We start from the raw sequence: 22,603 nt of genomic DNA, 5'->3' as shown, positions 1-22,603 counted from the left end.
TGTTTTCTTTCACCATTTATGATTTTTTTCAAAGCAGAGCTATAAGGATTTAAATCACTTTAGCATGCAGCAAAACAGTTCCCATTCAAACAATAAACGCCATTTTAAAAAGCCTTTAGATCTTCTGTCACTTCATAAATATAAATGTATAAAAACGTTATGCAGTTGTAGTACCCACCTGCTAATTAAATGCAGATTTTCTCAAACTTACTTAAAATCTGTCTATTTGTTTCAACTCTGTCTCTGTTCAGAATACATATGGCCCTTGTGAAACTAATTATGCTTATGGAGCAGCTGTTAAGTTTAGTGCAACTAATTTTATCCAATATTTTACATTTTAATTGATTACCTGTGAAGAAATTAGCAAATTAACACTTATTGTACAGTAACTGAATGGTCTTTTATGGTTACTTTCAGATTTAAGAAGTGAACCAAACACTGATGGAATAAAGACATTTCTAGGACTTTCAGATAGGAAAGTTATTGGTGGACCTTGATTATCTGGTGTGAAAATTTAGGAAGACTGATGAGTGATGCCAAGCATCTGTGTGTTCTGTATCTTAAACATGAGAAGCAGATTGGAAAGTAATAGCTTTTTTGCAGAATTTTGGTAACATATGGGCTTATCTGGATCTAAGAAGTCTTTGAAGATCTTTGAACTTGACTAAATGACTTAACCTTTGGCATAGTGGGTGGGTTATATGCTTTTTTAGAGGGGAGGCACTAGATTCTGCATTTTTCTTTTGCTTTTTTTCCTTCCCAATTGTACCTTTTAATATCTCTTAAAAATGGGGGGCTAGACATGATGATTGGGAATTTTTGAAGATTGACATGACTAATTCTAAGACATTTAGTTGAATGGATCTACCTATAATAAAGTGGGGTTAAATATTTAAATAATATTTTAGAAATGAATCTGTAGATATTTGTTTCCTTCTTTATAGATTTTATTTGAAAATGATACTGCAATCAGATCTTACTGACAGTGGGCTGTAGTTGAAAGGATGTGGACAGACCTGTGTTCAAATTTCAGCTCTATCGCACATTTGCTCTGACCTCTGAACTTTTCAGAGTTCAGTATTCTCAAAGCAAAACTCAAACCAAACCAAACCCCAAGTTGTCTGTTCCCCCACCAAAAAAAAGTTCCCCCAAATGCCAAAAGGAGATGAAAGTAACAACTCTATGTTTAAATACTCTGGAAAATTAAGAGATAAAATAGATAAATACAATTGGCATACTTCTTAGCATTTAGAAGATTATTACTAACAATAGGGGCAAATGTCATTCCCTATAATACTGCTATATAAGAGATATACTAAACAAGCATATTATTCATATTTTAGAGCATTCAGTCTTTCCCAGCATCAGGGTCTTTTCCAGTGAGTCGGCTCTTCATATCAGGTGGCCAAAGTATTGGAGCCTCAGCGTCAGTATCAATCATTCCCAATGAATATTCAGGGTTGAAACAACATTAAAAAAATTAAGATCCTGGCATTTGGTCCCATCTGTGCCATGCTGTGCTGTGCTTTGTCACTTCAGTTTTGTCTGACTCTTTGCAACACTATGGACTGTAGCCCACAAAGCTCCTCTGTCCATGGGATTCTCCAGGCAAGAATACTGAAGTGGGTTCCCACATCACATCATGGCAAATAGAAGGGGAAAAAAGTGGAAGTAAGTGTAAGTTTTAGGTCCAAGTAAATGTATCTAAAAGACGCTTACTCCTTGGAAGGGAAGTTATGACCAACTAGATAGCATATTCAAAAGCAGAGACATTACTTTGCCAACAAAGGTCCGTCTAGTCGAGGCTATGGTTTTTCCAGTGATCATGTATGGATGTGAGAGCTGGACTGTAAGAAAGCTGAGTGCCAAAGAATTGATGCTTTTGAACTGTGGTGTTGGAGAAGACTCTTGAGAGTCCCTTGGGCTGCAAGGAAATCCAACCAGTCCATTCTGAAGGAGGACAGTCCTGGGTGTTCTTTGGAAGGGCTGATGCTAAAAGCTGAAACTCCAATACTTTGGAGTTTCCAAACTCCAAAGTATTGGAGTTTCAGCTTTTAGCATGCTGAATAGTCATGCGAATAGTTGACTCATTGGAAAAGGCTCTGATGCTGAGAGGGATTGGGGTCAAGAGGAGAAGGGGACGACAGAGGATGAGATGGCTGGATGGCATCACTGACTCAATGGACATGAGTTTGAGGCATCACGGACTGGATGGACATGAGTTTGAGTGAACTCCGGGAGTTGGTGATGGACAGGGAGGCCTGGTGTGCTGCAGTTCATGGGGTCGCAAAGAGTCGGACACAACTGAGTGACTGAACTGAACTGAACTGAAATGTATCTGAAACTTTAATAAGATAGATTCTTCTTCAGTTAGGGCACTTCAGTTCAGTTCAGTCTCTCAGTCGTGTCCAACTCTTTGGAACTCCATGAACTGCAGCATGCCAGGCCTCCGTGTCCATCACCAACTCCCAGAGTCCACCCAAACCCATGTCCACTGAGTCAGTGATGTCATCCCAACCATCTCATCCCCTTCTCCTCCTGCCCTCAATATTTCCCAGCATCAGGGTCTTTTCAAATGAGGCAGCTCTTCGCATCAGGTGGCCAAAGTGTTGGAGTTTCAGCTTCAACATCAGACCTACCAATGAACACCCAGGACTGATCTCCTTTAGGATGGACTGGTTGGATCTCCTTGCAGTCCAAGGGACTCTCAAGAGTCTTCTCCAACACCACAGTTCAAAAGCATCAATTCTTCAGTGCTCATTTTTCTTTATAATCCAAATCTCACATCCATACATGACTACTGGAAAAACCATAGCTTTGACTAGACAGACCTTTGTTGGCAAAGTAATGTCTCTTTTTAATATGCTGTGTAGTTTGATCATAACTTTCCTTCCAAGGAGTAAGTGTCTTTTAATTTCATGGCTGCAGTCACCATCTGCAGTGATTTTGGAGCCCTCAAAATAAGGTCTGTCATTGTTTCCACTGTTTCCCCATCTATTTGCCATGAAGTGATGGGACCAGATGCCATGTCTTAGTTTTCTGAATGTTGAGCTTTAAGCCAACTTTTTCACTCTCCTCTTTCACTTTCATCAAGAGACTCTTTAGTTCTTCTTCATTTTCTGCCATAAGGGTGGTGTCATCTGCATATCTGAGGTTATTGATATTTCTCCCAGAAATCTTGATTCCAGCTTGTGCTTCCTCCAGCCCAGTGTTTCTCATGATGTACTCTGCATATAAGTTAAATAAGCAGGGTGACAATATACAGCCTTGACGTACTCCTTTTCCTATTTGGAATCAGTCTTTTGTTCCATGTCCAGTTCTAACTGTTTCTTCCTGACCTGCATACAGGTTTCTCAAGAGGCAGGTCAGGTGGTCTGGTATTCCCATGTGTTTCAGAATTTTCTACTAGGGCAATATGTTATATATAGTTATAATAGTGAGGGCACTATGAATAGGGAATTACAGGGATGCACAAATAATCCCTGTTTACAGATACTTGGTCTACAATAGCTAGAGGCTTTATCCTCTGTACTTAGTGAGGACAGTTAACTTTGATTTGGCAACAGTACTGATCCAGATAAATATCTGTGAGGTAGATGTAGACTCAGTTAGTGACCAAAGCTGAAGAATATTAGTGCACTTAATTATCTTAGTTAAAATTCAGAATGTGTGTATTTTCTAACAAAATAGCATTTTGTCATTGGGTATATTTAAAATAGTCTTTTGGTATACCTGGAAAAGGTCAGTTTTCATTCCAATTCCAAAGAAAGGCAGGACCAAAGAATATTCAAACTACTGCACAATTGCACTCATTTCACATGCTAGCAGAATTATCCAAGCTAGCCTTCAACAGTACATGCACCAAGAACTTCTAGATATTCAAGCTGGATTTAGAAAAGGCAGAGGAACCAGAGATCAAATTGCCAATATCTGTTGGATCATAGGAAAAGCCAAGAGAATTCCAGGAAATCATCTACTTCTGTTTCATTGACAATACTAAGGCCTTTGACTGTGTGGATCACAACAAACTGGAAAATCCTTAAAGATATGAGAATACCAGACCACCTTACCTGTCTCCTGAGAAGCATGTATGCAGGTCATGAAGTGACAGTTAGAACCGGACATGGAACAACAGACTGGCTCCAAATTGGGAAAGGAGTATGTCAAGGCTGTATATTGTCACCCTGCTTATTTAACCTATGTGCGGAGTACCTCATGCAAAATGTCGGGCTGGATAAAAGGCAAACTGGAATCAAGGTTGCTGGGAATCAATAACCTCAGATATGCAGATGACACCACCCTTATGGCAGAAAGGGAAGAGGAACTGAAGAGCCTCTTGATGAAAGTGAAAGGGGAGAGTGAAAAACTTGGCTTAAAACTCAACATTCAGAAAACTAAGATCATGGCTTCTGGTCCCATCACTTCATGGCAAATAGATGAGGAAACAGTGACAGACTATTTTGGGGGGCTCCAAAGTCACTGCCGATGGTGACTGCAGCCATGAAATTAAGACGCTTGCTTGCTCCTTGGAAGAAAAGTTATTATGACCAACTTAGCATATTCAAAAGCAGAGACATTACTTTGCCAACAAAGGTCCATGTAGTCAAGGCTATGGTTTTTCCAGTGGTCATGTATGGATATGAGAGTTGTACCATAAAGAAGGCATGATGTTTCAAATAATAATTTTAGCCTTTGAGTGGAAAATTTTAAGCATACATTAAAACAGACAATAATATAGTAAGCCTCATGTAGCAATGATCTAACTTCACCAGGTAGTATTTTGACAATATCAAGTCTTGCTTTTCAGCTCTGTTAGGATGGATCCAGAGTACCTTTATTCTATGGCTAATTTAGCTCCAAAATTAATACTTGACTCCATACAATACCTTATGTACAAAGTGTCTCAACTCTGACTGGTAGAACACTATTTCTCTCCCATATGATATTCTGAATTTGTATTGCTGTCCAGTGTATTTTTTCATGGTCTTTTGGCATTTAATCTCACATATTTGTAGACTGGAACTTGTCAAAGAACTAAAGAGCCTATGCAGATTTCTAGAGAATCCCTTTTCTGTCCAACTTCTTCTCTTTGGTATAATGCCTTAGAAAACTCAGTACTTTAGCCTCTTTGAAGGTTTGTCTCTGTCTCCCTAGCTCAGCAAGTCTATAAATCTTTCTCTCCATGCTCTGTTGGTTGGAAACTTCCTCATGGCAGTAAGCCAGGGCAATCCCAGGGTTCCCATTTTTTTGTTTGCCTTTTCTTGGGGAGTCACACTTGTATGCTGCCATTTGTCCAATGTCTGACATAGTTGTTATACACATTTTGTCTGCTTTTCTACTTGTTTATAGTGGGAGGGCTATTTCCATAGCTTTTAATAGCTTAGGAGCAAAAGGCCATTTAACTACAGAAATGATTATTTTATTTGCGATTTATTTTTCTTTGTCATTTCCAGCAAGGATTTATCAGCTTTATTAATCTTCTCCGAAAATCAACTTTGTCCTTCTTGATATTCTGGTTAATTCATTTTTTGCTTTTCAAGTTTCTTTCCTTTTACTATCTTTAAAAAAAATTTTTTTTATTGGAGTATAGTTGATTTACAGTGTTGTGCTAGTTTCAGGTGTACACCAAAGTGAATCTGTTATATATATATATATATGTTTGATTCCTATGTTGGGAAGATTCCCTGGAGAAGGGAATGGCTACCCACTCCAGTATTCTTGCCTGGAGAATCCCATCGATTATAGTCAATAGGATCACAAAGAGTTGGACACTACTAAGTGGCTAAGTACACACTCTCTTTTAGATTCTTTTCTCACATAAGTCATTATAGGGTATTGAGTAGAGTTCCCTGTGCTACACTAAGTCCTTACTAGTTGCCTGTTTTATACATAATAGTGTCTATATATCATCCGTCTCCCAATTTATTCCTCCTTCCTCTTATCCCCTGGTTCTTTTTTCCGTCTTTGAGTATAGTTTTCCATTCTTTTTTTAATTCTTTGAGATGGAAGCTTAGATCATTTATTTTAGCTTTATTCTCTTCTAATACACATATTCAATGCTACAAATACTCTTTTTTATACTTCAGCTATAGCCTACACATTTTAGATGTGCCATATTTTAGTTTTCATTTAGTTCAAATAAAACTGTGACTTCACCTTTCTTGTGTGTTATATAGAAATATGTTACTTTATTTCCAAACATTTAGAGGCTTTTCTAGTTGTCTTTTGTTTCTTTCTTTTTTCTTCACTATTGTTAGAGACCAAAGCCTGAAGACCTTTCAACTTTGAAATGTGTTGAGATTAGCTTTATGGCCCATCATAAGCTATGAGCCATGCCATGTAGGGCCTCCCAAGACCGACAAGTCACAGTGAAGAGTTTTGGCAAAATGTGGTCCACTGGAGGAGGAAATGGTAACCCAGTCTAGTATTCTTGCTGTGATAACCCCATGAACAGTATGAAAAGTCAACAAATATACTGGAAGATGAGCTCCTGAAGATTGCAAGGTGTCCAATATACATTACTAGAGAAGAACAGAGGGCAATTACTAATAGCTCCAGAAAGAAGAAACAGTTGGGTCAAAGCAGAAATGACACTCAGTTGTGGATGTGTCTGGTGGTGAAAGTAAGTCCAGTGCTGTAAAGAACAGTATTGCATAGGAACTTGGAATAATGTTAGGCCCATGAATCAAGGTAAATTGGACATGGTCAAGCAGGAGATGGCAAGCTTAAACGTTGACATCGTAGGAATCAGTGAACTAGAATGGATGGGAATGGGCGAATTTAATTCAGATGACCATTATATCTACTACTGTGGGCAAGGATCCCTTAGAAGAAATGAAGTAGCCCTCATAGTCAGAAAAGAGTCTGAAATGCAGTACTTCGGTGCAGCCTCGAAAGTGACAGAATGATCTTGGTTCATTTCCAAGGCAAACCATTCAGTGTCACAGTAATCTAAGTCTATGCCCCAACCAGTAATACCAAAGAAGCTGAAGTTGACTGGTTCTATGAAGACCTATAAGACCTAGAACTAACACCAAAAAAAAAAAAAAAAGTCCTTTTCATCATAGGGGATTAGAATGCAAAAGTAGAAAGTCAAGAGATACCCAGAATAATAGGCAAGTTTGGCCTTGAATACAAAATGAAGCAGGGAAAAGGTAACAGAGTTTTTCCAAGAGACACACTGGTCATAGCAAACACCTTTTTCCAACAGCACCAGAGATGACTCTACACGTGGATATCACCAAACAGTCTTCCTAAATCACTGCAGATGGTGATTGCAGTGACAAAATTGAAGGATGCTTGTTCTTTGAAAGGAAAGCTGTGGCAAACCTGGACAGCATACTAAAAAGCAAAATCATCACTTGTGATAAATGTCCGTATAGTCAAAGCTCTGTTTTTTCCAGTAGTCATGTATGGATGTGAGGTTTGGACCATAAAGAAGGCTATGTGCTGAGGAATTGATACTTTCAAATTGTGGTGCTAGAGAAAACTCTTGAGAGTCCTTTAGACTGAAAGGAAATCAAACTAGTTAATCCTGCTGCTGCTGCTGCTAAGTCGCTTCAGTCATGTCCGACTCTGTGCGACCCGAGAGAGGGCAGCCCACCAGGCTCCCCCGTCCCTGGGATTCTCCAGGCAAGAACACTGGAGTGGGTTGCCATTTCCTTCTCCAATGCATGAAAGTGAAAAGTCAAAGTGAAGTCCCTCAGTCGTGTCCGACTCCTAGCGACCCCATGGACTGTAGCCTACCAGGCTCCTTCGTCCATGGGATTTTCCAGGCAAGAGTACTGGAGTGGGTGCCGTTGCCTTCTCTGTAGTTAATCCTAGAGGAGATCAACCCTGAATATTCATTGGAAGGACTGATGCTGAAGCACCAATACTTTGACCACCTGATGCAAATAGCTGACGCATTGAAAAAGACCCTGATACTGGAAAATATTGAAGTCTAAAGAAGAAGGGTAAGATGATTAGTTAGCGTCACTGACTCAATGGACATGAATTTGAGCAAACTCTGGGAGATAGTGGAGGACAGAGGAACCTGGTGTGCTGTAGTCCATGGGGTCACAAAGAGTTGTCAGACATAACTTAGCAACTGAACAACAACCAAAATTCATATTTGAATTTTATAGTCTCTTCTGCTGTGTTTTTTTGTGGTGTATGTTTGTTATCAGTTAAAAACTTTGGGTCTAACTTTGCTTGTTTTCTTCTAGTTGCTTTGTATGGATGTTAGATTCAGGGATTGAACTGAAGCCCTTGCCAGTGAGAGCTCAGAGTCTTAACCATTGGACCTCCAGGGATTTCTCTAGATTCTTTTTTGTTGTTTATGATAATGTACAAAATTTTCCTGGATTGGCAGTAACAGACAATTTAATTGATGGGCTGAAGGTTTTGTGTGACTTATAAGATTTCTTGAATGGCAGTATGCTATCATTAATGCAGTGAGGTGGAATTTCTTTAATAAATGGGAAACTTTATGGGGAAAGCTAGGTCTGTTTTCAGATCCTTGATGTCCTCTTGTTTTTATAGAGCCCTGAGCTTCAGCACCTTGTTTTCTGCTTCTCTTTACCACCAAGCCACAAGTGGACACTTCCCTTTTCAAAAGTGCATCTCTTTCCCTGAGCGTATGTCTTTTTTTTTTTTTTTTTTTTAATTCCTGTTTGGTATGATTTTGGTTGTTTTGGAGATGAAAGTAGATATCTGAGTTCAAAATGTCATCTTGACATGGAATCCATGTTAGTTTAATCAATATAAAATTATAAATATAATTTTAATTATAGTTGTTTTAATTTATGGTAAATATAGTCTATTTTATAGTATTCTACTTGAGACTATTTGAAGTATTGTCGTTATTTTTTCGAAAGATAAAATATTAGGATATTTATTTTGATTACATGTGTTTAGAATTTATTAGCCAATTAAGAAACTTGACAAATTGGTTTTTGAGGGCAGTAATTCATTTTATGTAGGGATGTTATGGTGATTCTTCCTATTGTGTAGATATTGAAAGCATTTATCTGGTATAATAGACATCTTACTGTCCATTTATTACTTATATATTGTGTGTTCTAGAGTGCCACATTTTTTATCAAATATTTCTTTGGTTATAATATATCTCCATATTGGCTTTGGTACTCTAGAGACTTCTAGAGTGATTTATCAGAAAGGTATTTATTTAAGGAATGAGGGGAAAATAACATTGGAAATTGTAGTATAGTTTCTTTGACTTTTTGTTTCTGTGGTCAAGTAGGAAAACTCTTTAGTTTTTATTCTTGATGGAGATCCTTCAAATATGTAATTAAATTTACTTAATAAAGTAAACAGGGTTGTTAATAGTCTAGGATGTGTATTTTACTCAAAATTGTGTAATTCTTATGACTGCAAAGAAGTCAGCAGCTTAATTCATCTAAAATATATATTTGATTTTGTGGTCCTTTTTTAACAGCCTTTAATAATATTGTTGTAAAAACTGTGTTTTGGATTTGCTATCTTTTTTCTGTTTATTCTCTCCAGAGTTGTGTTTTGCTTCTTGTAGTCTATAAGCAAAGTTAAGAGGCCTACAATATGATAATTAAAATAATGAATATTAAAACATTTGGGGGGGGAGCTAGTAGCTTATATTTGTATACTATGATGTTTTACAACTTACTGTTTTAATTTGACCTTATGAGTGACTTAAACTATGTATGTGCTATTGCTATCATAGGTCATTGAGCCATATCAGCAACATTCATAAAAAAAATATTTCAGAATGGCATATGTTGCTTGTATGAAGACATAACGAACAAGATATTTTTGTAAAATGGTAGGCATATGTTTTCTACAGTCGAGTCTTTGTGTTAGGGAAAATTATAAGATGAATTTGGAGATAATTGAGTTTATTTCAGCTATTGGGTAGGTTGGAAGGAGTAGAGATTAGCAAAGTAGTTGCAGTGGGAAGAGTGAGGCAGATAGTAATTGATAGAAGGTTTCTAGTTGTGGTGTTTATTTTTGCTTTGATGGTGATTGAATTATCCTACTTTCAGGTTTCTCTGGGACAGGGCTAGTTTAGGTCTTTTGTCCTTATGTTATAATGCCTTCCTGGACTCTAAAAAGTATCTCTCTTTATTTTCCAAAGGCTTAAATGATGGGTGATACGATTTTCCTGTTATAGAAAACTGGCGAATATCGTGTATTTGGTTGCTAAGGTTTCCTGTGGAGAAGACAAATAATCTTTAATCAAGATGATTATTATTTACCTTCCTATATAAAAGAAATATATTGAAACTGTAATCCTTAGTCAGACTTAACATTTTAAAAGTCTGTCAGAAGCATAATACTTCTCTGTACTGGATTAGCTGTGGTTTGAGGGAAACATTTCATATGTTCTGACTCAGATTTTACTCATTCATTTGGATTAGCACATCCCACAGTTACTTTTTTCTCAGTGCCTGCCTACTCCCAAATCACCTGCTATCTCATAATTCAGCAGGTACTACTATTTAATCCTTATAATAATCCTGAATGGTAGATATTATCAACATTTTATAGGTGAGGAAACAGATGTCCAGAAAGAAAGTAACTTGTTTGACGACAGGGTTATATGAGAATTTATTTTGTTTAGATTTAATACTTCTTTGGCTTTGGATATATTAAGAGCATATGCATTTAGTTTTTAAGATACCATAAATACATGATTTTGCCACTATCTACCTTATCTGTGGTCCACAAATGAGTCTACATTTTGTCCAATAGTGTATTTTTCTTAGTTGTTCTTGCTGTTTAGTTGCTCAGTCATGTCCGACTCTTTGCAACTCCATCGACTGCAGCATGCCAGACTTCCCTGTCCTTCACCATCTCCTGGACCTTGCTCACGTCCATTGAGTTGGTGATGCCATCCAACCATCTCATCCTCTGTCATCCCCTTCTCCACCTGCCTTTTATCTTTCCCAGCATCAGGGTCTTTCCAGTGAGTTGGCTCTTTGCATCAGGTGGCCAAAGAATTGGAGCTTCAGCTTCAGCATCAGTCCTTCCAATGAATATTTAGGGTTGATTTCCTTTAGGATTGGCTGTTTGATCTCTTCGCAGTCCAAGGGGATTGGACTTTCCTTGCAGTCCAAGGGGACTGTCATTTAGAAATGAACTTAAAAGTTTTATTTAAAAAAAAGAAAAGCTCTTAGGGATTTGTTGTTAATAGTTTAAGCTAATGTTTGACTCATTTCTCTTTTGCTATTCTATATTTTCACTAGTTCAGTGAAAACTAATTGCCAGAATTATAATGTAAAACCAAATTAAGATAATATACTCTGTGTGTGTGTGTGTGTGCACGTGTATACTGTGTATGTAATGGCCATGGTTATCACAAAAAAGGTCTCCCCCTTTTTTATTATTATTGCTTTCTTTTCATCCAAAAACTTTAAAGTCTGACTGAATATTATTCAAAGATTTTAGAATTATCTGTTAAAAATTTTATATATCCACATATAATAAAATATTTAACTAGAAATGAATACATAAGTGTCTGTAGGGCAGTTCAGTTCAGTTCAGTCGCTCAGTCGTGCCTGACTCTTTGCAACCCCATGGACTGCAGCACACCAGGCCTCCCCGTCCATCACCAACTCCGGGAGCTTACTCAAACTCATGTCCATCGGGTCGGTGATGCCATCCAACCATCTCATCCTCTGTCGACCCCTTCTCCTCCTGGCTTCAATCTTTCCCAGCATCAGGGTCTTTTCAAATGAGTCAGTTCTTCACATCAGGTGGCCAAAGTATTAGAGTTAAATTGTTGCTAAATTAAAATTTTATGTGGAAGAGGAGTGTGTCAAAATTAAGAGAGAAAGTAGTCAAAGAGAAAATCCTGCAAATTTACCTTTTGTAAATTAGGATAATAAACCCATATTGACATTCCTAGCAATAAATATTGTTTTGTTTTGTTGTTTGTTTAGTTGCTAGGTTGTGTCTGACTCTTTTGTGACCCCACAGACTGTAGCCCTCCAGGCTCCTCTGTGCATGAGATTTCCCAGGCTGAAATACTGGAGAGGAGTGCCATTTCCTTCTTTAGAAGATCTTCCCAACCCAGGGATTGAACCTGCATCTCTTGCATTGACAGACGGATTCTTTATTGCTGGCAATAAATATTGTCGCTTCTCAAAATCACTTTTTAAAACAAGTGTGTGATCTCATGATGCAGTATTGCTCTTTACTCACTGAATGAACCAGTTAGGGATGAAAAAGAACAGAACTTACTACCCGTGAAACTCATATAGTTTTCTTCAAGCCCTATATATGTCCTGAGTACCCCAGACTAGTTCATGTGATCTCTTTATCAACAGTCTTTTTTTTAAATCTCTTTGATGATTTGTGTTTTCTCGTTTCTTATTTGTTTGATTAGTGTAGCTAGTGATTTACCAAATCTGTTGATATTCTTGGGAAACCAGAGTTTGGTTTTGTTAATTTTCTTTATTGCTTTCTGTTCCATTGATTTTTGCTTTTTAATGTTTCCTTTTTCTCCCTACTTTGAGTTTACTTTTCTCTTCTTAGTCTAGCTTCTTAAGATGGAACCTTAAGTAATTGATTTTAGACTTTTCTTTTCTAATGGAAACATTTAAAGCTATAAATTTCCCTCTAAACCTTGGTTTAGTTTCATCGCACAGATTCTAAAATGCTATATTTTTATTGTCTTTCAGTTCAAAATATTTTCTTTTTTTTTTGTGATTTCTTACTTGACCCATGATTTATTTAGAAGTGTATTATTTCATTTCTACACTTTTTATTTTTTCCCTAGACATTGTTACTGAATTCTGACTTAATTCTGCTGTGGTCAGATAAACATATTTTGTATGATTTATACTTATGAATCGACCATTTGATCATCATGAAGTATCCATTTTTTAATTGGGGTGATAAGTTAGTTTCTTAGTGTCTAGGGTGATAGTTTAGTTTATTTGATATTAATGTATTCATTCCAGCTGTTCTGTGTTTACATGATTTATCTATATTTAGTGCATATCTTAATCATCAAGGACTTATTGTATAGCACAGGGAACTCTACACAATACTCTGTGATAACCTAAATGGGAAAAACATTTGAAAAAAAAAATACATGTATATGTATAACTGAATCACTTTGCTGTACACCTGAAACTAACACAACATTGTTAATTAACTATTCTCTAATGTGAGAGTTGGACTGTGAAGAAGGCTGAGCGCTGAAGAATTGATGCTTTTGAACTGTGGTGTTGGAGAAGACTCTTGAGAGTCCCTTGGACTGCAAGGAGATCCAACCAGTCCATTCTGAAGGAGATCAGCCCTGGGATTTCTTTGGAAGGAATGATGCTAAAGCTGAAACTCCAGTCCTTTGGCCACCTCATGAGAAGAGTTGACTCACTGGAAAAGACTGATGCTGGGAGGGATTGGGGGCAGGAGGAGAAGGGGACGACAGAGGATGAGATGGCTGGATGGCATCACCGACTCGATGGATGTGAGTCTGAGTGAACTCCGGGAGTTGGTGATGGACAGGGAGGCCTGGCGTGCTGCGATTCATGGGGTAGCAAAGGGTCGGACACGACTGAGTGACTGAACTGAACTGAATATAAAATAAAAAAAAATTTTTTAATGGAAAAAAGTACATTATCTTGTTGATAGTTTATAGTTTTGTGTTGCTTTTTAATTTATTTGGGCAAACTCTGGCTTTTTTTCCCTTCTCAAGCAAAAGGTATTTTTTACCAAACCAACCTGCTAGTGCAAAACTATAGAAACAGAGAAAAATCATTTTCCCAATAAGACTCATCCGACTGTCCAGTTGGTAGTGACACTTTCAGAGTGATATGGTAGGATGTAAGCGACTTTGTGCCATCTCTTGTGTGATTTCATATAGACCCAGCTTGATTCTTCTCCAGTGTCTCATCTTGGAGTTATACTTGATTTATTACTTGTTTTCATCCGAATCTATTGGAGAATGGAACAACTCTGCTTTTGTTTTTTGGTCAGGAATTGCTTAATCTTGAAAGTCTTATGGAAAGACATGGGAGCCTTTTCAGCCTCCTTTTGGGTTAATGAATATTTTTAAAGAAATCTCTTTTGGTTCATCGTTTGGGTTTTTAGCTTTACTTCTTTGTATTTTGTTCCTCTTCCTCCTCCTTTTTTTTTCTCCTATAAATGGTCAATGTAAGGATTACATATATACCCTTACCATTTCAGTGTACTTAGAGTTAGTATTTCACTGTTCATGTGAAATGTAAAAACTTTCTAACTGTATATGTTCATTTACCTGCCCCATTATTTATTCTTTAGAGATTACATGCATTATATCTACTTTAATTATAAACCCTATAGTAAAACACTGTTTTACTTTAAGTACATATGTATTTTAACTAAATTAAGGGAAGTACTTTTTTAATTTACCCTTAGATTTACCATTTCTAGTGGCCTTTATTTCCTTTCTAAAGGCCCAAGTTTCCACCATTTATAATTCTGTTTAGCCTGAAGAAATCTCTTGAATACAGACTGTAATGTACATTATTAACTGTTGATGATTATGATTTACTTTTCCTTTATCTCAAAAATGCCTTTGATTTACTTTTATTTTTTGAGGGATATTTTTGCTGGGTATAAAATTCCAGTTTGGTTTCCCCCACCCCCTTCACCACGTTAAGAATTTTGTTCCACGTCTTCTGATCTTAATTATTTCTGTGAGAAGCCAGTGATAATTCATGTATTGTTCTCTTGTATGTAATGTGTCAGTTTTTCTCTATTTTCAAGATTTTGCTTTATCTTTAGTTTTCATGAGCTTTACTATGGTATTACTAGTCATGGTCTTCACATTTATTCTGGAGTTCATTAAACTTCTTGACTGTAAGTTAAAAAAATATTTTATTTATTTGGCTGCATCTTAGTTGTGGCAGGTAGGATCTTCGTTGCATCACACAGAATCTTTCATTGTGGCACATGGGCTCTTTAGTTGTGGTTAAAGGACTCAGTTGCTCCAAGGCATGTGGGATCTCAGTTCTCTAATCAGGGATTGAACCCACATCCTCTGCATTACAGGGGTGGATTCTCAACCACTGAACCACCAGGGAAGTCCCTGTAAATTTTTTATTCACTGAATCTGGGGAAATTTTAGCCACCACTTTAAAAAAACATTGATTTCTATCTCATTATTTTCTCTACTTCTCTACTTCTGAGTTTAAATAAACATGTTATACATTTGAATATTGTCACAGAGATTACAGAAGATCTGTTTTTCTTTTCATTTAACAATCTTTTTTCCTCTTAGTTCTTCAGATTGGATAATTTCAATTTATTTATTTTCAAATACACAGAGCTTTTTTCTCCCTCTGTTGCTACCAGCCTGTTTCTGGTCTCTTTTAGTATAATGTTAATTTCATATATTGTATTGTTTCAGTTACAGAATTTTTTTACTTTCTTATTTTTCTTCTAAAATTTCTTAGCTTTATATTCAGGACAAACATAGTTATACCTACTACTTTAAAATCCTTGCCTGCTAATTCAATATCTGACTCATCTCATCTCATCTTTTGTTATATTTCTCATGTTCATTGTATATCTAGTAATTTTGAATTTTATCATGGACACGATGAATGTCATGTTTTGAATATTATGAACTCTATTATATTCCTCTGAAGAATATAACCTTTTTTGTTTACCTTTTTTTAAAGCAGAAAATTAAATGAATTCATTAATGTGTATTAGATGATTTAGTCTCTCTATGGGCAGTTAAAAATTTAGTTCAGTTCTTTCTTCCTTAGCTGTTTGGAGTCTGCCCCTCCTGCATGATCTAAGTTAAGGTTCAGCCAGAGGTCTGAATAGCATTTACAGCTACAATTTTTAGCTCTCCTGACTCTTTTTCCAAGATTCCCCTTTAATTTTCAATTGGTGATGATTTTCCTGGGTCTTTGTTCTAGTTTTTTAGACCATAAATTTTAAAGTTCTCTGTTGGAGTTTTAGCTGTTCTGCATGGCACAGACTTAGGCTTGTCCTCAGAAAAGGAACTCATAAAATAACAATCTTTTTTATTGTTGTTTCTTTTTTCCAAGTATTGTCATTGCTCATTATTTTTGGTCCATAACCTAATTGTTTGAAATATGTTAAATAAATCAGCAACATGTTTAAATAGTAAGATTTTTTTCCCTTTTATAGGTCATTGCCTTCTTTCAGTCACTGTTCAGTGACTTCAGACAGTTTTTTATAATGTCTGTAGGATCATCAATCTGTTAGAGACTTTTTTGTCAGTACTATAGGGCAGATTTAAAAATATTTACTTTTTAAAGGCATATAATATATCCGACCTAATATTGTCCTCCATTTAATGAAAGAAAAGCTGGATTATATAGAAGAATAGTTTTAGTGTAACTAATACAGGAAATTATGTTGAATCAATATATTAATAGAAGCAGAGTTCGTAGGGATGGGGAAGATCCTAATTCTTGGGGATTAGAATAGATCCATTTAGATTTGTTATTTTATGTTGAAGAGATTTCAGCATTGAAGACTTGATTTGAACTTTAAGACTTTTTTGACTAAACAAACACTTTTTTAAAAGCTGGTTGTAGTACTACAAGGCTGGCGCACTTTTGTTTTTTTCTATTTATTTATTTATTTACTGGCTGCACTGGGTCTTCATTGTTGTGTGTGGGCTCTTCTTTAGTTGCAGAGAGCTGAGGTTGCTGTCTAGCTGTGGTACACAGACTTGTCATTGCAGTGGCTTCTTTTGTTGCAGAGCATGGGCTTTAGGTGGGCAGGCTCAGTAGCTGCGGCTCATGGACTCTAAAGTGCGGGCTCAGTAGTTGTAGTGCACAGTCTCAGTTGTTCTAAGGCTTGTGGGGTCTTCCTGGACCAGGGGTCAAACACATACCCTTATGTTGGCAGGCGGATTTGTATCCATTATGCCAACAGGGTCCTGTGAACACCTGAACAAACACTCTTTGACTAAACCTTATATTTTTGTAAAGTTGGCACCCTATGTTTCCCTCACATATGCTTATTCATAAAGAATCATCTTTAGATGCTCACTTCACACAGTTAACTGAATCCTTAATTAAAACTAAATCCTTTTCTTTCAGACAGTTAAAAAAATTTTATTTCATAATACAAATTATATTCTCAATGTATTTAATGAAATCTACTTACCATAGGTCCCGATCAAGACCTCGGCCACGTTCCCATAGTCGAAGCAGTGAAAGGTCAAGTCACAGAAGAACACGTAGTCGGTCTCGGGATAGAGAACGACGTAAAGGCAGAGATAAGGAGAAAAGAGAAAAGGAAAAGGATAAAGGCAAGGACAAGGAATTACACAACATCAAACGTGGGTAAGTTGAAGTGAATCTAAAGCAATGGTGACTCAGTGATTCCATAGCAGCAATCAAATGTATTTTCATCTTCTGATGTCTTTCTTAGATGGAAAAGAGAGGAGAATGTAATGGAAAAAGAAGAAAAGATAAGTTAAAATACTTATCTCAAATTTTTACGTACTTCCTTTCTATTCCTGTTTTCATTTAATATTTATAAAATAAATCTTAGAAATAAATTGTACTGTCAAAACTTATTATGTCAGTAAAGGAAAATTTACATAATTTGTTAGAGAAGTTCCATTTTCCTCATCATGAATATGATACTTAAAATTTGAAGATTACTTACTATTGAAGATGTATATTAGCTTATTGTAAAACTCTTAGGGAAAAATAAAAACAATAAGGGAGGGAAGTACATGATTTACTATTGGCTAAGACTTCTTTCAATGTAGAATGAGGACTTCATTAATATAAAGATGTATGTGTGTGTTAGGTGAGTGTATGTGCATATGAGACCCAGAGTTTATTTTTTCTGGAATTGTTTTCATTAAAACAGTTGTTCTAATTTTGTTTGGATGTTTGAATGTTTTGTTTGAATTTTTGGATGTTGAAGTCCACCCAAAACTGTTTGTTTAATTAGAAGATGTTAAAATGAAACGAAATCTTTATTAGCTTAAATTATAGCTTCTTATTTGTTTTTCCAAAATGACATTGGGGTCTTTTATTCTGTGAAGTAGAGCATTTTAGAATTTGTGCTCTTTTGTCATTCTTTCAACACCCTATATATGTTCACTTTAATACTTCAGTACAAGTATTTTGTCTTTTAGTGTGTCACTTTTCAGTGTTAAATTGAAGAGCTTACCAAGATCTTCGATATGATTCCTTGAGATCTTGATTCTGTAAAGAATTAAGTTTATTGAAGGATATGGAACTCTTCCCATCCCTTTCTTTTTCACAGTTGTCTGTATGCTTATTTTTATCCAGATTTACAGTGATCCTATATAAAACTGCCTGGATTATTGGCTTTTATGTATTCTTTGAAATGATCCATTTGTAGTGGATTTTGGGAACGTGTTACATTATTATGTGACTTTCTTTTCCCTGATCACCCTGCAGCCATTAATGCACATTGAGCAGTCACTGCCCTATAAAATCCTGAGTTCTATCTTTTCTAGTTTTAAGGATTGTTGAATATTAGAGGAGATAGGGTTGGATATCTGGCTTTAAAGATAGGGAGGCTAACTTAGCCAGAGCTGGAAAGAAATAAGGATCAGAGAGGGTATGGGGGAAATATATTGATAAGGGGTAAAAGTCAGAAGAATGATAGATTAGAAGAGAGTGTGTAGAGTAAGTTTCTAAGACTGGAAATATGGACTAAGAGGACAAATAAATTATGTCAGTCAAGGAAATGCCTTGCCCCTTGTTCCTTTTTTCCCCTCCTCATTTTGGTTTATGCTTTAGATATTACGTGACTATGATTATGTGATGTGACTATGATTTTTACTGGTCATTAAATCTTTGCTTTCTACCTCATCAAGTTTTACATTTTTAGAATAAAGTTGATATTACATAAAGTATTATATGGGGCATTTTAAAGGTAAGAGAAGCCAGAGCATAAATAAATAAGGAGGTTGGGTAGTTTCAGGAAAGGGTCTCATATGGTGACAGTAATCTTGAAGGGCCAGCTGTACAGGTTAGATTCTTTGATCACTCAGAGCTTGTTGTGTTCAAGGGACTCATTCCTGGATGACAGGTTTATAAGATAATAATATCGTATTTGTCATTATTTCTTAAATCTCAACAAAGGTAATGAACAGGGTCAAAACATGAGGTGTCAGTTGAAGGGCCCTGAGTATGGATGCCAGAAAGCAGTGAATAGCCTGATTCAGTCACCTTCATGGTTTTAGTGGCCCATAGGACAGGGTGGTATTATGTCAGTGTGCCCTTCCTTCTAGTTAGTGCTAAGTACACACAAATTCATACCCTTTGGTATGATCTAAAATCAGGATTTAGTGGGGCTATCATTGATATATACATTTAGTATGGTAGTACTTACATGTGACAATGCCCCCTGTTTTGCTTCAGAAATAACTTACATATTTGTTTTCTACAGCTTTCAAGTTTATTTCCTAAACCTGATTTTTCTTTCTCTTTTAAATAGACTATTTTATTTTATTTTATTCGTGTTTTGGCTGCAGTGTGCTGTGTGTAATTTTAGTTCCCTGAGTAGGGATTGAATTCATGCCCCCTGCATTAGAAATGCAGAATCTGAACTGCTGGACCACCAGGGAAGTCTGTAAACCTGATTTTTAAACCATTTAGGGCAGAGCATGCTGTTGTATGGTCTCTTGTCTCACTCAGAATACCTAATGTACATATTTGTTAATAAATATTTATTGGTTATGGATCAGATACACTGACTCATTCATTTGTTCACTTGTTCTATCAACAATATTTGAATGCCTTCTATTTGTCATGTGTATGTTAAGTAATCGGTACATAATGGCTGCCCAATCCTACTGAGAGATTTCATGCAGGTGGCAAAATAAGCATATATAGAAAGGAAGATATATAAATTATTGCAGTGAAATCAGATGAATGTTTCAAAAGGAAACTAACTCGTGCGGGTTAGGATACTTCTGGCTACGAGTAACAAAACCTAACTAAATGTAGCTTAAACAAAGGCAGGAAGCTTTTTTGCAGAGCTAGATAGTAAATAACTTAGGCTTCCTGGGTCTTATGTCTCTGTTGCAACTACTAAACTCTGCTCTTTTAACATGAAAGCAGCCATAGATAATACTAAATGAATGGCATAGCTAAATTCCAACAAAACTTTATTTTTTAAAATGGGCAGCTGGCTAGATTTGCCCAAGGGCTGTAGTTTGTCAATCTCTGGCTTAAACGATAAGTATATTTATTGCTAATATAACCAACAGTTTGGAGGTAAGCAGACCTGGACCCTTTTTATTTTTCCAACAGGCCAGTCTCAGCACACTGGGTTTCATCTTCAGTCTTGACATATTCTAGTTGCAAGGTATTTTCATGAACATTAAACTAGTCAACCTAGATTAGTCAGCATGTTAGGATGGGCTCTTGAAGATGAGATTTTTATTATTTGAAGGAAGGAGAAAATGGCATAGAATGTTGTATGCAAAATGAACTTCATGTGGAAATATTGATACTTGGAGGAAGGCAAAGTGGGTATGGCATTCTTGAAGAACTGAAGTCTAATGGGGTTGGTTTATAGAAGAGTAATAATGATGAGAGGTTATATGTTGTGGAGCTCCCCTGGTAGCTCAGCTGGTAAAGTATCTACCTGCAACGCAGGAGACCCTGGTTTGATTCCTGGGCTGGGAACATCTGCTGGAGAAGGGATAGGCTACTGACTCCAATATTCTTGGGCTTCCCTGGTGGCTCAGACGATAAAGAATCCACCTGCAATGTGGGAGACCTGGGTTTGATCCCTGGGTTGGGAAGATCCCTGGAGAAGGGAACAGGCTACCCAATCCAGTATTCTTCCCTGGAGAATTCATGGACAGAGGAATCTGGTAGGCTACAGTCCATGGGATCACAATAAGTCCACGACTGTGCAGCTTTCACTTTCACTTTACATGTTATATTAAGGATATTAGAGTTAATTCTACAGGCAGTGAGAAGCCAGTGAAATTCAAGTAATTTTATGATGAGGTCTACATGAACAAAATGCTTTACTTACTGTGGATATTATAATAAGCATCTAACATTTTAAATATATTTTCTAAGTGTCAGAAGTTTTGCTAGACATATAGTGTCTCATTTAATTTTCATAATAACCTAATGAAATATGTGCTTTTATTATCCCTTTTATACAGATGAAGACTTGTGATCATAGGACTTGTAAATAAATGGCAGAGCTAGGCTTCTAATTCAGTTTCACTGACAATAGTATCCTGACTCTTAATAGCACACAACCCATAGTTATTGATGATGATCTGTAGTGTTTGAGTTCAAGTGATATGCTGTTGCTTAAACTTTCGTAGGAAGTAGCTGAAAGAAAACTGAAAGAATCTTCTGTGCCTTATTTTTCTCTGATTGGGTTGGATATCTGTTATTAGTAAAAGATTAATTCCTTTTCTGCCTTTCTTCTGTACTTTCCCACATTAGCATTTCATCTGTTTATTTGAAGTTATTTTTCATTATATTAATAAAACCACAAAAATTTTTAGGCCTTAATTAAATGTATTTTTGTGATGGTTTCATTGGATCTTTGAAATTTGATTTAAGGAACATGTGTAGGTGGAGAGAAAGGAAAAAAGATTCACAAATGATTGAATTAGGACTTATGTATCAACTCATTGTGATTGTATAACTCAGGAACAAGGATTTTAGCTTGTACTAAATAACCCTACATGCTTCCTCATATAAGAGAAAATAACAGCTCATGTGATTCTGCTTCTTTATGCATAACAATCTTTGTTTTCATCAAACCAATTTGAGAATACAAATATTTACAAATATTGGTAGGACATAAAGTGGACATTTATGAAGTAGAAAGCAAAGGAGAGTAAGTACAATAATGGGTAAAGGAGTATTTTATAAATTGGAAAAAATAATAGGAAAATTCTGAAAAACCTTTTAAAAATAGCAGCTAGTTGAGTACAAGTTCTGGAAATTTCTGGGGAATTTTAATGGTTTTTATTAGGATATATCTTATAATATCATAAATTGATCTATTCATTTTATTAATTTGCTGAAGAACAGAGACCTAATATAAACTAGGAGGATATCAGGTGTTTGTAGGGATTAAAAGGTGCCTTTCTTTACAACAGTGAGTAAAAAATTAATACAGGAAAGACACTAACCAAGCCTTGTCTTAGATTTTATCAAGAAAGTTTCATGACTTTAATTTTTAATGTTTTATATTTTTAAAACTTGATTTCTAGGAATATTTAATTTTTAAAATATTGATGCAGATTTTATTTGTTTATATAAGTTCCCCCCCCCAAATTTTTTAGAACAAATATTTATTGTATCATTAGATGATTATATTTCTTTTATGAGGACATGTCTTTGCAATATGAAAATAAATTTTAGTAACAATAGAGTTATTAAATTGAAATTGAACACCTAACAATACCATTTTGTTAAGCAAACTTTTATTGAGAGTCAAAAATTAGAAATATGAAACTTTCCATGGCATATTATAGTTATAACTTCGTTTGATGATGTGAACATTGTATATCCCATTTAAGTCTTCTGACTTAAATTGTATATCCCATTTGAGCCTTTTCTAGAAACACTTTATTCAACCTCCAAAAAGTACGTGCTTAGTTGTACAATCG

At 36.0% G+C, this 22,603-nt stretch overlaps 1 protein-coding gene across 1 annotated transcript in view; it reads left to right on the top strand.

Annotated features, from left to right (window-relative positions):
- Nucleotides 1–22,603, top strand: part of RSRC1 (arginine and serine rich coiled-coil 1) — a 441,173-nt gene that overhangs the window by 91,382 nt on the left and 327,188 nt on the right. Inside the window, exon 4 of the mRNA XM_005907366.2 lies at nt 17,127–17,300. Coding sequence (XP_005907428.1) covers nt 17,127–17,300 — 174 coding nt within the window. The remainder of the gene's footprint in view (nt 1–17,126; nt 17,301–22,603) is intronic.

Source organism: Bos mutus, chromosome 1 (assembly GCF_027580195.1).
Source record: "Bos mutus isolate GX-2022 chromosome 1, NWIPB_WYAK_1.1, whole genome shotgun sequence".
In the NCBI taxonomy this organism is placed as follows: Eukaryota; Metazoa; Chordata; class Mammalia; order Artiodactyla; family Bovidae; genus Bos; species Bos mutus.
This window is presented reverse-complemented; position numbering and strand designations above follow the sequence as displayed.